This window comes from Epinephelus lanceolatus, chromosome 20 (assembly GCF_041903045.1).
Source record: "Epinephelus lanceolatus isolate andai-2023 chromosome 20, ASM4190304v1, whole genome shotgun sequence".
Classification (NCBI taxonomy): Eukaryota; Metazoa; Chordata; class Actinopteri; order Perciformes; family Serranidae; genus Epinephelus; species Epinephelus lanceolatus.
In genome coordinates this window covers 7520119-7534699 of record NC_135753.1, presented here as the reverse complement: position 1 = coordinate 7534699, position 14581 = coordinate 7520119, and the positions used below count along the sequence as shown (strand labels likewise).

Below are 14581 nucleotides of genomic sequence, written 5' to 3'. Positions count from 1 at the left end.
CTCCTGTGTTCAGCGAGCTAATATGGCAGTTTTTCACTATGATCAGAGCAATATATCAGCTGTAGTTTCCTGTCGGAAATTGCTGTCAGACAGCAAGGTAAAGCAGTGCATTCTAAAGATAGCAAACACTTAAACTGATACTGATTTAAAAAACAAACATATATATATATATTTTTAGGTGGCTAAAGTACATTTTGCTTCTGCCCCCTCCACAACAGTACGTTGCCTAACTTCCATTGCAGACTGCAGCCTGCTTCTCCTAACTGGGGGTGTACTTACTGACATCAACTGTATGTAATACACTGACTAAGGACAATTACCTTATACAACCCTACTTCAAGAAACCCAAACTATCCCTTTAAGACAAGAAATAGTGGACACAAGCAGGCAGTGGTTGAATGTAAGTCAGTTCATCATTTTCTCAAGTATTGTATTTGAGAACAAATTCAGGGTACTTGTACTTTACTTAAGTATTTCCATTTTATGCAGCTTTATACTTCCACTCCTCTACATCTCAGAGGTTATTATTGTGGTTTTTCTAGCACTACATTTGTCTGACAGCTTTAGTCACTTTTCAGACATTTTTTTGTCTCCCTCCTGTCCAGTGAAAACCATGTATTTCCAGATATGTTGATATTAAATACTTGTCTTAAACTGAAGGATGAAGTGTTTCTTTATGTGTTGAGAAAATTTTCCTCCTTCTTAAGCTATATAAAGTCTTTAAAAACCCTTGTATCAGATGGAAAATGCATCATCACAAAGCTTAAAACAAGCTGTTTTACAGACTCTTTGGAGATTCATGGTTCCCACAGGACAGCCACGCTACAAATGATGATCTTTGCAAGTAATTTAACAAAGAAATGCCAGATGAGATTTTTTTAATGTAAAGCATTAAAAGGCAGTATCTAACTGTGTGTATCTGTGCTGTGTGCTTCTCAGTCAATGCCGGCGGTGTTTAAGATCGAGCTGAAACATGGGGAGTTTACATGGCTGGTGAAGAGGAAAGAGAAACACTTCATGGATCTCCACAAAGAGCTGAGGACATACAAGGCCCTCCTGAGGCTGCCCCTGCCGACACGCAGGTAAACACTCCAAGGTCTTCTCTTGTTCTGGATTATCTCAGGTTTGGGTTTAGATAAAGCCTCAGGGCCCAGTGGTTTAAAAATGTAATCTGGGTCAGAATGATCCAGATTTGGAAATCCTATGTTTTGTTCTCCAGGATCAGCTCATCCATCTTACTATTTGAAGCAGCATTGGATTGGAGCACTCTTATCCAGATTCAAAGTTTTTAAGACTAGATCATTAAATGATGAAGTGATAACATTTATACTGAAAAGGTCAAAGGTCAACTTCACTGCGACATCATATTTTTTTTTTACAAAAACACTTTTCTGGCCATTACTGAGTGTCATATCTCAAGAACAGGAGGTGAGACATTTGGTCAGATACTGAATTGGTGACACTCATCTTGGGTGTCCATATTGTAACTGTGTTGATTGTATAGATCTTCTGTGCTGCTGAGGGGAAGATGTGTGTGAAGCAGCCACGTTTTCACAGACCTAAATGTAAACTTTAAGTGCAGCTTGACCTGTTTTTTTGAGGCATACAACCGCAAGGCGGTAATTCTATTTTCATTATTGAACTGAAAGACATATTAGGTAGCCTTATGTCTACTTTATCCACTTTATCACTGTAACAGTTTAAGAAATTAAGTGCAAAATATAAATTAATGTGTTAATAAATATATATGACCAATTTAAAAGTTTGATTACAATTTGTTACTGAAATATACCCTTACACCTCAGACCTGCAGTTCACATTTTGTCTTCAGCATACGGCTCTTTCTTGTTGTCTTGTAGTGTAAAAGTTCGTGTCCAGCAAATCAAGTAACAAGGTTAAGATATATAAGTTGATTAAGAGACAAAAAGATCATATAATCATGTTTCATGTACAAGGCATTATAAGAATCCTTGATCTGCATCTAAATGTGATAAAACATTGCTGTATATGTCAAAGTATTCATAGCACCAGACTATGTAATCATGTTGTATGCACCTACTGAAAGAACACACTATATCTTGTTTAATGATGAAACACATGCTCAAATGTTGTAATACACACACACATTCACATATTGTATTCTAAAGGTTCGCTTTGTATAAGAATGAGAGCACTGAGGACTGCATAAAAAGTCCCCAAAATTCACGTTTTTTAAAAATAGAGTAAAAGCGAAACCAGACCTAAGGGTAGAAGATTTGGGAAATTCCAGGCTGCATTACACCATTAAAAAACGGGCCCAATCAGAATTGGACACAAAGGAAAGTTTTCCACCAATAGAATTGGACTTGAGTGGGAAGGATTAGCAAAAGAGGTGGAGACTCATTTGAATCTCGGCGCCGACTTTAGACACTTCAGTCTCCATGATATAAACCTTCCACAAAGTCACTAAAGCTACTTAAGAAAACTACACTATTTTCACAGTTTTGCTACCGTCTTGGGATTTGAACCGACAACCTCTCTCTTGTTTCTTTAGTCACACAATAAAGAGGCAGGGGGTGACGAGGAATGAGGCAAGGCAGATGCCGAATCTCCCGAGAGGAGGAGGGGATGAGCTGGGCAGAGAGGAGCAAGTTTCTAGTCGCAGGGTACGACATTCTCCAGAGCACCAGTCACTCTTGATTTTATATGTAATGATATTTAATTTTATTGTAGCGGCTGACTGATATTTATCTAATGTGTGTTTGTTCCAGAAACAACTGGAAGATTACTTGAACAAGCTACTAAAGATGCCAACGTACAGGAACTTCCATGCAACGGTAAGACTTCAGAAGAGCTCTCCATCGTGGAAAATCTTGAAAACATGCCTGTAAAGTGACAAAATGGACCATAATGTCCTGGAAAATATTTTAATGTGTGACAGCAGGCTTTGAAACACTTATTTCTCTCTTTCAGATGGAGTTTATTGATGTTAGCCAGCTGTCGTTTATCCATGACCTGGGACCAAAAGGCCTGTAAGAACAACTCTACCTCAAACGTATCACTGACTAACTTTTGGTATTTAAATCTTACATTTAGGCCTAAAAAACAATGCAAGTTTACAGTTTTAGTGAGAAAATGCCTTTTAATTCCAGTTTAATTTGAACAGTTTCCAGAAAACTGACATGTTGTTGAACATTAAATTGATCTGTCATATTTTAATATGCAGATTCTCCTACTAAAACATTTATATGAAGAGAAGCAAATTTCTTTAACTAACCAATATCCAAAAATGTGGAATTCTAGCAAAGCTGTTATTATTATTATACAGTAAGAGACCTATCAAGCTTTTTCTTATTTTCTGTCATACATATTGTAAATGTAAATGTTTGTAAAAGTAATCAGGCTGCAGATCATTCTAAATACTCTGTTTCAACAGTTTTTTTTGTTTGTTTTTTGTTTTTACTTTGGAGATAAGCAGAAGTTAGCTCATGACGGATTTCTTGTGCCCCAGACACGCTACTGCAAGTGTTAACATTACATATACTGCTACATGTAGCTACATGCTAATGTCAGGGAAACATGTCATCTTAGTTGCCGATGTTGTTAATGTCTCACCAATTTTGGATTATATTGCCAATGAAACATGTCTGGTTGTGTTTAGAAACTTCTATTGGTGATTTTTAATGAGAGAATGTGCCGCTATTCCTGTTATAGTCATTCTCCATCTGCAAGTACACTGTTACATGTAGCTACATGCTAATCTCAGGAAAATATGTAAACTTGGTTGTCAGTGTTGATCATTTATGCCCAATTTCAGATTATGTTCCTGCTGGAATGTTCACTTGTATTTAGAAGCTTTTATTGGTGATTTTCTTAAGGGAGAAAGTGCCGCTGTACACAGTCATTCCTCAGCTGCAAGTACACTGCTACATGTAGCTACATGTTAACATCAGGGAAGCATGGAATCTTGGTTGCTGATGTTGTTAATTTCTCCCTTATTTCGGATCATACTCCTGCTGGAATATGTCCACTTTTATTTGTGATTTTTCACAGTAGAAAGTGCTGATATACTCCGTTACAGTCATTACCAGGCTGCATTGACAATGCAGAGATGCAAAAATCAATGGGCAAGGATGCAGATGTTGAGGACCCGTAAACGCTGACCAGTCAGAGCAGACTGGGCCTTTTCTGGAGGAGTTCTTAAACAGACAGGCGCTTGAACTGAGTGTTTCAGACAGAGGGTTAATACAGGCATTCTAGTACAGACAGTATGAGAAAAGAGAAGTTTTGTTTGAACATTAAAGCATGTAAACATGTTCTATTAGAAACCCAAAATACAAGTATCACTCTAAAATGAGCCTAATAGGTCCTCTTTCAGCCTTGTATTGAGAAAATCAACCAATGCTTGATGAATTAATGTGTAAAGAATGCACCAGACAACTATGTTCAACAGTATATTATCCCATTCAAGACTTCATCAGAGTTTTTGTAGACACAGATTCACAGTATTGTTTTGGTAGGAACAATATCTTTGTCTTTCAGGGAAGGAATGGTGCTGAAGCGATCTGGTGGCCATCGAATCCCTGGGATGAACTGCTGTGGTCGCAGCAAAATGTGCTACCGCTGGTCGAAACGGTCAGTGAACACCCGCAGTCACACAGTCTGACATGAGACTGAATTCTGGCCATCTTTTCTCATGTTATTAATAACATTCATCTTATGTAACTACTAAGATCTAGAGACACATCAACATTATAGAAGAGCAGGGCAGCAACAAAGCAGCTGATCTAACAGGTTTTTAACTCAGTTTGAGAAAGAAAAATTAAGGCAAATGTCACATTTTGTGCTGAAATCTTTATGGTTGATGTTGCAGAGAAACTTCGAAGTTCAAGTATGATTTTAATATTATAACCAGAAATTTTTGTCTGTGCTCACATTAAGCTACATTTGTGTTTGTGAATTCAGGATAGTTTTTCATGTGCTGATTTTTTGGTGAATCCACTCTGAATCACATAAGCAGGCCAGCTTCTGCTGCTGTGCTCTCTGGGTTAACGTATTAAACTGGTTTGTTTGTTTGAAGCTGGCTGGTGGTGAAGGACTCATTCTTGCTGTACATGAAGCCAGATTCAGGCGCCATTTCTTTTGTGATGTTGTTCGACAAAGAGTTCAGCATCAAGATGGACTCCAGAGACACAGAGACCAAACACGGTGTTCGCATCGACAGTCTGTCCAGGTTTGTGACATGTGTGTACTTCATTGTATTCAATATAATATATTTATATACCTGTGTGCTCGAAAGTTGTAGATATACATGATGACTGTCAAATAAATCTGTTTATTGAAGCTGTTACTTTTATGTTAAAAGTTGTTAATGGAGGAGGAGAATACAGAGATTTGGCCACATTATAATTAAGTTGCATTGAAAAAAAATTAAAGTATTATATAATATTACGGACAACCACTACGTCAAAACAAAGAATTTCTCAGTTTAAGCATTTATTGTGTCGCTCCTGGGCTGTGCCTTGAAGGAAAAGAAGGTTATTTGATAACTTAAATTTATTTTACTTTACAAAATTAACAAGCGTCTTTAACTGTCATAATAAGTACAGTTAGAGGTTACTTAGTCAGGGCTAGAGTCATCTACTTTGGCTAATTGTAACATGTGTTGTCACATTACCACACCATTGAAAACCCCATAAAGGAAATCTATTTATTTCCTAGTTTCTGTTAATCAGCTACTGAAGAAGTCCCCCACAAACCCATTGAAGTAACCCAAAGCCATACTGTAGTATTTTAGGACATTTTAGAGACAAAATAATGTTTAAACATGCTTGATCTTAACCAGATCATTTCCTTGTACACAGTAAAGAAATATGAAAACAGAACATGTGCTTTTATCAACAGTAATTACTATCCAAGAACTTAAAGCAAGTGATATTTTATAATAAAGTATTTTTATGCCTACATCCTTGTGACAGCCTGTGGCCGGTGGCATTATGTTTTTGGGTTGTCCGTCCGTCTGTCCGTCCCTTTCCAGTGAACATGATGTCTCAGAAATGCTTGAGGGACTTTTTTATTTCAAATTTGGCACAAACATCCATTTGGACAAAACAATTAACTGATTAGATTTTGGTGGTCATAGATCAAAAGTCAAGGTCATTGTGGCCTCATTTGTCTTATTCTTGTTAATGCAATAACTCAAGGACCCCTTTAGAGAATTTCTTCAAGTTTGGCACAGATGTCTACATGGTATCTCTGATGAATTGATTAGAATTTGGTGATCAAAGGTTAAGGTCAAGGTCGTTGTGACCTCATCCGTAGCATTCTTGTGAACATTATATCTAAGGTACACCTTGAGGGAATTCCTTTGAATTCGGCACAAATATCCACTTGGACTCAAGAATGATCTGATTAGAATTTGGTGGTCAAAGGTCAAGGTCACTGTGACCTCACCAAATATGTTTTTTGGCCATAACTCAAGAACTCATAAACTAATTATGACAAAATTTCACACAAATGTCTAACAGGATAAATGATGAAGTGGTATTATTTTATATCCAAAAGGTCAAAGGTCATCTTCACTGTGACATCATAATGTTCTGCAAAAACACTTGGCCATTACCCAGTATCAAATCTCAGGAACAGAAGGGGAGACATTTGGTCAGATACTGAAATGGTGACACAGTATCTTTGGCGTCCAACTTGAAACTGAGCTGATTGTATAGATTTCTGTGCTGCCAGGGGGGAGATGTATGTAAAGCATTTGTGTTTTCACAGATGTGGATGTAAACTGTAAGAGAAACTTAACTGGTTTGCAGGCACACAACTGAAAGCCATTATTTATAGTTGATAATAACAGAATCTGAAAACAGAATCTGTTGGTCTCAGTATTGACCAACAACTCATGTACATCCTTTTGCACACATATTGATACAGCTCTGTTGTCTCTACTTGTGTGTGTGTGTGTGTGTGTGTGTGTGTGTGTGTGTGTCTGTCTGTCTGTCTGTCTGTCTGTCTGTCTGTCTGTGTCTGTGTCTGTGTGTGTGTCTGTGTGTATGCAGATCACTGGTGCTAAAATGCAGCAGCTACAGACACGCCCGCTGGTGGGGTCAGGCCATTGAGGGCCTTGCCCAGAAGCATGGCTCAGCCTTCCTTAAGGACCACCGCTTTGGATCCTTTGCTAGAGAAGAAGTGAACATCCTCACCAAATGGTAACCACAGCAACACTGTCCACTTGGGCTGTATTTGACATTTTAGCTGATATCACTGTTTTCAGGTCTTTTTTGTGAGGAAAGCAACTTGATCTTTAAATTGATACAATTTAGTGCCAGGCACCTGGGCCAGATGCTGGTAAAAAAGTCTAGACGAGGCCCAGTCCAGTTGGCAGAGAATGTATTTGCAGGTTTTTGTGTGTGTGTGTGTGTGTGTGTGTGTGTGTGTGTGTGCGTGTGTGTGCGTGTGCGTGTGCGTGTGCGTGTGCGCGTGCGTGTGCGTGTGCGTGTGCGTGTGTCTCGCTGGAGTAACCCGACACAAAGAGAGGGAAAGTGAGCCTCACCTGCTCATCACCTGTCTCCCTGCTGGGCAACACTATACTGTCTGTGAGACAGGCTGTGTGTGTGTGTGTGTGTGTGTGTGTGTGTGTGTGTGTGTGTGTGTGTGCAGCTGAGCGATCTGCCATAAAAACGCATAATGAAAGAAAAGAAGACTTGACAGATTGAAAAGTGAGAATGCAAAGTGTTTGTTTGGGTTGTTCTTGCTGTATAAAGGTGTGTGTGTGCACATATTTGGGTATGTGTGCAGGTATACATTTGTGTGTGTGTGTGTGTGTGTGTGTGTGTGTGTGTGTGTGTGTGTGTGTGTGTGTGTCTTCTGCAGGTATGTGAATGGAAAAACATATATGGAGGACGTGGCCGATGCTCTTGAAGAAGCCAAAGAGGAAATATTTATCACAGACTGGTGGTAAGTGTCTGTGTGTGTGTGTGTGTGTGTGTGTGTGTGTGTGTGTGTGTGTGTGTGTGTGTGTGTGTGTGTGTCTGTGTCTCAGAGTGCAGTGAGTGCACTTGGCGGTCACCTCTCGGGGAGGTATTCTGGTCAAAGAGATCAGTTACAGTCTGAGGCTCAGACTACTGTTAAACTAGTACGTACACACACACACACACACACGTTTCATAGTGTGTGTGTTTGCAAGTGATTTACTGTATCTGCAGTATTGGAAAAGGTACTTGTCAAAGGGAAGTACTGTGGAGAAATAAAAATGTAAGTAAGTGAGTAAGTGAATGAGTACTGGTATCAATCTGTGCTCAAGTATCCAACACAGAAAAGTAGAGTGAAGTTTTGGTGTTGGAAGGACATTTGCTCTCCAGTTTGGGGGATTTTCAAGCTTTCAGATTTGTAGAGGAAGGAAAGAAGAAAAAAGAGAAGCAGGAATGACCATACTAAGTTTACTGTTTAAGGAAAAAAAATGTAGAGAAGTACAGTCAGAGATTGAGAGGAAATAAGGAGGAGAAAAATATGAATACAGTATCTCTATGTGATGTTTTACGGTGTGTGTTGCTCCACAGGTTGAGTCCTGAGATCTTCCTGAAGAGGCCAGTTGTTGAGGGCAACCGCTGGCGCCTGGACTGCATACTGAAACGCAAAGCGGTGAGCAGGAAATTGTTTCTTCGTTGGTCTGATTTAGGGATGGGTGATACATCAATGTATCTTGGCGTGTTCCAGATGATGGGAAGTTTACCACAGATAATTTACACATACAACCCACAGTAGCTGTTGTTACTTTAAGAAACAACGGCCTGCAGGTGGTAATATTGTTTAAACCTACAAAACTTTATTAAAAATGTGTTGGAGATCCCAAAGCTTCTAAGTGAACATTATACACACTGACATTTTGAAATACAATTATTTTTTTGACGCTGTAACTATTTGTACTGATGTTTAACATCATGTATGTGTTGTTGTTTCCACAGCAACAAGGAGTAAAAATCTTTGTGATGCTGTACAAGGAGGTGGAGTTAGCTCTGGGCATCAACTCAGGATACAGCAAGAGGACGCTGCTGCACCTCCACCCCAACATCAAGGTGAGCGTGCATTACAACATGTTTATTATACTGTCTATGTATGTTTCCTGTCTGAACGTCTGCACTTTTTCCTACAAAGGTGATGCGCCACCCAGACCACGTCTCCTCGTCTGTCTACCTTTGGGCACATCACGAGAAGATTATCATTATTGACCAATCAGTGGCCTTTGTTGGTGGAATTGACCTGGCGTACGGTCGTTGGGACGACAGGGAACACCGGCTGACGGACGTTGGGAGTGTAACACGCTCACACTTGGAGCAGGTCTCTCTCTTACACAGACACACACACACACACACACACACACGCACACAAACAGCTGACCTGACTGACGTTGTTAGTGTCACTTGATCATTGTCCAACATGTAGTGAGGACAAGATACCTGCACCATCTACCTGCCCTCTGCTTCTTTGTCTCTCTCTCTCTTATCCACACACACACACACACACACACACACACACACACACTTCCCTGTTTAATTCAACTTCAATCAAGACTATTTTAATGTTTAAATATTTGTACGGTCTTAAGAATCAAATCAGTCAAATTCCTCACATTTTGAGTATATAGCAGTTAGAAATGTCTAATTAAACATCACATTGCTGCCCAGACAAATAAAATTAAGTAAAAAGATTTATGATTATTGATCATATATACAGTACAGGCCAAAAGTTTGGACACACCTTCTCATTCAATGCGTTTTCTTTATTTTCATGACTATTTACATTGTAGATTCTCACTGAAGGCATCAAAACTATGAATGAACACATGTGGAGTTATGTACTTAACAAAAAAAGGTGAAAAAACTGAAAACATGTTTTATATTCTAGTTTCTTCAAAATAGCCACCCTTTGCTCTGATTACTGCTTTGCACACTCTTGGCATTCTCTCGATGAGCTTCAAGAGGTAGTCACCTGAAATGGTTTTCCAACAGTCTTGAAGGAGTTCCCAGAGGTGTTTAGCACTTGTTGGCCCCTTTGCCTTCACTCTGCGGTCCAGCTCACCCCAAACCATCTGGATTGGGTTCAGGTCCGGTGACTGTGGAGGCCAGGTCATCTGCCGCAGCACTCCATCACTCTCCTTCTTGGTCAAATAGCCCTTACACAGCCTGGAGGTGTGTTTGGGGTCATTGTCCTGTTGAAAAATAAATGATCGTCCAACTAAACGCAAACCGGATGGGATGGCATGTCGCTGCAGGATGCTGTGGTAGCCATGCTGGTTCAGTGTGCCTTCAATTTTGAATAAATCCCCAACAGTGTCACCAGCAAAACACCCCCACACCATCACACCTCCTCCTCCATGCTTCACAGTGGGAACCAGGCACGTGGAATCCATCCATTCACCTTTTCTGCGTCTCACAAAGACACGGCGGTTGGAACCAAAGATCTCAAATTTGGACTCATCAGACCAAAGCACAGATTTCCACTGGTCTAATGTCCATTCCTTGTGTTTCTTGGCCCAAACAAATCTCTTCTGCTTGTTGCCTCTCCTTAGCAGTGGTTTCCTAGCAGCTATTTGACCATGAAGGCCTGATTGGCGCAGTCTCCTCTTAACAGTTGTTCTAGAGATGGGTCTGCTGCTAGAATTCTGTGTGGCATTCATCTGGTCTCTGATCTGAGCTGCTGTTAACTTGCCATTTCTGAGGCTGGTGACTCGGATGAACTTATCCTCAGAAGCAGAGGTGACTCTTGGTCTTCCTTTCCTGGGTCGGTCCTCATGTGTGCCAGTTTCGTTGTAGCGCTTGATGGTTTTTGCGACTCCACTTGGGGACACATTTAAAGTTTTTGCAATTTTCCGGACTGACTGACCTTCATTTCTTAAAGTAATGATGGCCACTCGTTCTTCTTTAGTTAGCTGATTGGTTCTTGCCATAATATGAATTTTAACAGTTGTCCAATAGGGCTGTCGGCTGTGTATTAACCTGACTTGTGCACAACACAACTGATGGTCCCAACCCCATTGATAAAGCAAGAAATTCCACTAATTAACCCTGATAAGGCACACCTGTGAAGTGGAAACCATTTCAGGTGACTACCTCTTGAAGCTCATGGAGAGAATGCCAAGAGTGTGCAAAGCAGTAATCAGAGCAAAGGGTGGCTATTTTGAAGAAACTAGAATATAAAACATGTTTTCAGTTATTTCACCTTTTTTTGTTAAGTACATAACTCCACATGTGTTCATTCATAGTTTTGATGCCTTCAGTGAGAATCTACAATGTAAATAGTCATGAAAATAAAGAAAACGCATTGAATGAGAAGGTGTGTCCAAACTTTTGGCCTGTACTGTAGATGTGTGTGTATATATATACTTTATTTTATTTTATTTTTTCTTTTACGTAAATCATCTAATCTGAGATTTACAAAGACAAATAAAAAAGAAAAAATAGATTAGGATTAAAAAAATACTAAAGTATAAAATAAAATAAACCAAAATATTTTACAAAAGAAAGAATATAACAGTTTTTTTTAAGAGAAATTCAACTGTGTAAATCATGAGTTATAGAAAAACAATTAGTACAGATTGAATAGAGGGTTTTAAAGGTTGATATAACACCGATAGTTTGTAACAGGAAAAAGATGATAGCTGATTAATTGGTTGATACCATCCCCCATCCCCAACCCCTTGTGGAAACATTTGACTGTCGGAAATGAACAACCTTTGACTTTATTAGAAACTGGATCACTGTTGAACTAAACATCTAACTCAAAGTAATAAATACCTGATAAATAAAAACAAAATCTGGATCACTGAGTATCAAACTCAAAGTAATAAATACCTAAATTAATAAATATATCTGGAACTTAACATCAAACTTGAAGTAATGAATAAATTAATCTGAAACAGAACATTAAACTAACTGTAAAAAAAATCTAGGTTGGGGTGATTTTTACTTTTTTGAGCTACACATTTTCTTCAAAGTCAACCTGAAATTCTCAGGTACACAGTGACAGTAGTTCAACTTTGAGTGTGGAGCCTTCTTGCAAAACAGTAATCGGGAGATGGAGAGTATTTCTGTTACTTGTATTTCAAATATGTAATTTGGAAGATTGGTATGGAATAATTTGGGGTTTGGAGTTAACCCTAATGCAGGGGCGGAAATCCCGGGGGGGGGGGGGGGGGGGGGGGGGGCAGGGGGGACATGACTCCCCCTTCAGTAAAGCTGTACCCCCTAGAATCATTTGAGACACAATTAATAATTTTTGAACAATGCAGTAGTATTTATTAAAAGCACAATGTAAGCGGTGCTCATTATAATCGCACAATAATATGCTATTTAAATCTTAAAAGATTTAGTCCCCCCCTCCCATTCCTAGTAGTGGTATATCCCACACTCTTTCCAACGGGCGGGGCTGCTTGGCAGCAGTAGCAGCGTGTGGCTGGAACCGCTGTCCACATCGCGCATCGCAGGGTAAGATGTTCACTTTCTCCTGCATTGTTCAAAAGCCTACTAAATTACGAGTGCTGCTAAGCTAAAAGCTAATGATTAAGCTCAGAGTTTAGTGATAGAGAGGACAGGAGAGAAAGAAGAGGGAGAAGACAGGACAAGAGCAGTCAGTGGTGGAGCAATGGGTACCTGTCTGTAGGCTCTCCACCTGTCAGTGAGACAAACATGAAAGACGTGCAGTCTAACTGACAAGGAGCGGTCATTACGCGCGACTATTACGCACGGTTGTGGCGGAGCGGCTCGTATGGGTACCTGTCTGTAGGCTCTCCCCACCTGTCAGTGAGACAACCATGAAAGACGTCCAGACGAGGAGCAGTCATTATGCGCGACTATTACGCAAGGTTGTGACGAAGCGTAGCTAATGGGTACCTGTCTGTAGGCTCTCCTCCTGTTAGTGAGACAAACATCAAAGACGTGCAGACGAGGAGCAGTCATTACACGCGACTATTACGCACGGTTGTGAGGTACATAGCGGCAGATCTCACAGCACACTGTTTATAAACCAGTTTACCAGTTTAATTGCAGGAAATGTTTAGTTTTAGTTTAGTTAGTATAGACATTCACGCTGCCTGTTGGAGAGATAGAGAGAAGATTAAAGCGTCAAATTGCGGTAAAAGATGCTGTATAAAAGACAGGCTACAACTTTTTTTCCTTGTCCCCCCCCTGGAATTATTCTCTAAAATGTTACTGTTTATTGTCCCCCCCAACTATGAAATGGGTTTTTCGCTCCTGCCCTAATGGGCAAGCTGATCTGCTCCTTGAGGATGCAAAAGAGCAAATTCTATCAAATCTGGAATGAATGGATTGAATTTATAACCCTACTACAAGCAGACTCTGTATGACCCTCTACTGTGTCACCTTTCTCTCCTCTTCTCAGTTAGACCGGCAGAAATGTAAACTCCCTTGGTTCCAGTGTATATAATTAATTTTACTTACAGAGTTTTGGATGGGCAGATATGAATGCTTATGTGGACACATGGACATATGTGATCATAGCTGCATATGGGTGTATTATTTGGTTTTTTTTCTTTGAACAAAAAAAATGAAAGTAGGGGGAAAAAAATAAATAATACTACAATGTAAACTGAGCTAACCCTGCAATACACAAGCAGTTGTTATTGTAAGTAATGCAAATATATTTTTCTGTATTTTTTTGTATCTGTTGCTTTATAAACCACAAAGTATTATTAAAATAAACAAGAGAAATATGTATTTTAATATTTTTTGAATATTTTCAAATTGATATTTGGCAGGGCTAAAAAAAGTAAATGTATTTTGGAACAAAATACTTTAGAGTGAAGTAATTTTGTATTTTTGAAATGCTCAAAATACTTGTTTTTTTTAATTACTCATTTAACTTCTTTTCAGGCTGAAACTGCCTCCTCCAGCATGGCTGCCCGAGCTAACGGCAGCGGTGCTATTTCCCAGAGCAATGGGAAAGGCATTTTTACAGTGATGGACTCGGGGGACCAGCCTAAGCTGAAGGGTCAGAGGAGGACGAGGAGGAACAGGTTCAGCATCAAGAGACACCTGCAGAAACACGGGCTGGCTCATGCTGACAGTGACAGCGACAGTGACCTGGAGAACGAAGAGAGTGAGTGGATATATTTATTTAAACATTGTATTATATATTTCAGTTCATGGTATAGTGGTCTTAAGTGCTAGAAAAGTGATAGCAAAGATGATTGGAACAGACAGGAGAGGTCCCCCCCCCCCCCAGTACTTTAATATTTGTATACACAGGTACACTTATATTGAAAAGTTTGGAATCAGCTGTTATATTGATGGTTTTCATCTTTCATTCAATAATGGTTATAAAAACTGTTTAATTCAGACACTAAATGTGTACATCTGAAATAGTTTTGGCATCAAAAGAAGAAGAATTCAATTATTGAAACCCCCATTTAATTCAGTTTGTTGCATAACAGGGGAAAATACTGTGTGAACTTGGATTTTGACAACAGTGTTCAACAGTAACGTCTGTCCCAGCCATTTGAGGTATTAAAGTATGTGTTCAGACTGCAAAAACAACACCTTGAGGATGATTTTGGCTTTTGAGCCCCAACTAGTTGGTGTTTAAA

At 39.5% G+C, this 14581-nt stretch overlaps 1 protein-coding gene across 5 annotated transcripts in view; it reads left to right on the top strand.

The window, feature by feature from the left end:
• Positions 1-14581, top strand: part of pld1b (phospholipase D1b) — a 77843-nt gene that overhangs the window by 36566 nt on the left and 26696 nt on the right. For all 5 annotated transcript variants that reach the window (XM_033639099.2, XM_078162572.1, XM_078162571.1 and 2 more), the window contains exons 4-15: positions 940-1082; positions 2534-2645; positions 2751-2816; positions 2953-3011; positions 4522-4614; positions 5060-5212; positions 7041-7190; positions 7855-7938; positions 8541-8622; positions 8946-9056; positions 9136-9318; positions 13869-14094. In XM_033639099.2, coding sequence (XP_033494990.1) covers positions 940-1082; positions 2534-2645; positions 2751-2816; positions 2953-3011; positions 4522-4614; positions 5060-5212; positions 7041-7190; positions 7855-7938; positions 8541-8622; positions 8946-9056; positions 9136-9318; positions 13869-14094 — 1462 coding nt within the window. The remainder of the gene's footprint in view (positions 1-939; positions 1083-2533; positions 2646-2750; positions 2817-2952; positions 3012-4521; positions 4615-5059; positions 5213-7040; positions 7191-7854; positions 7939-8540; positions 8623-8945; positions 9057-9135; positions 9319-13868; positions 14095-14581) is intronic.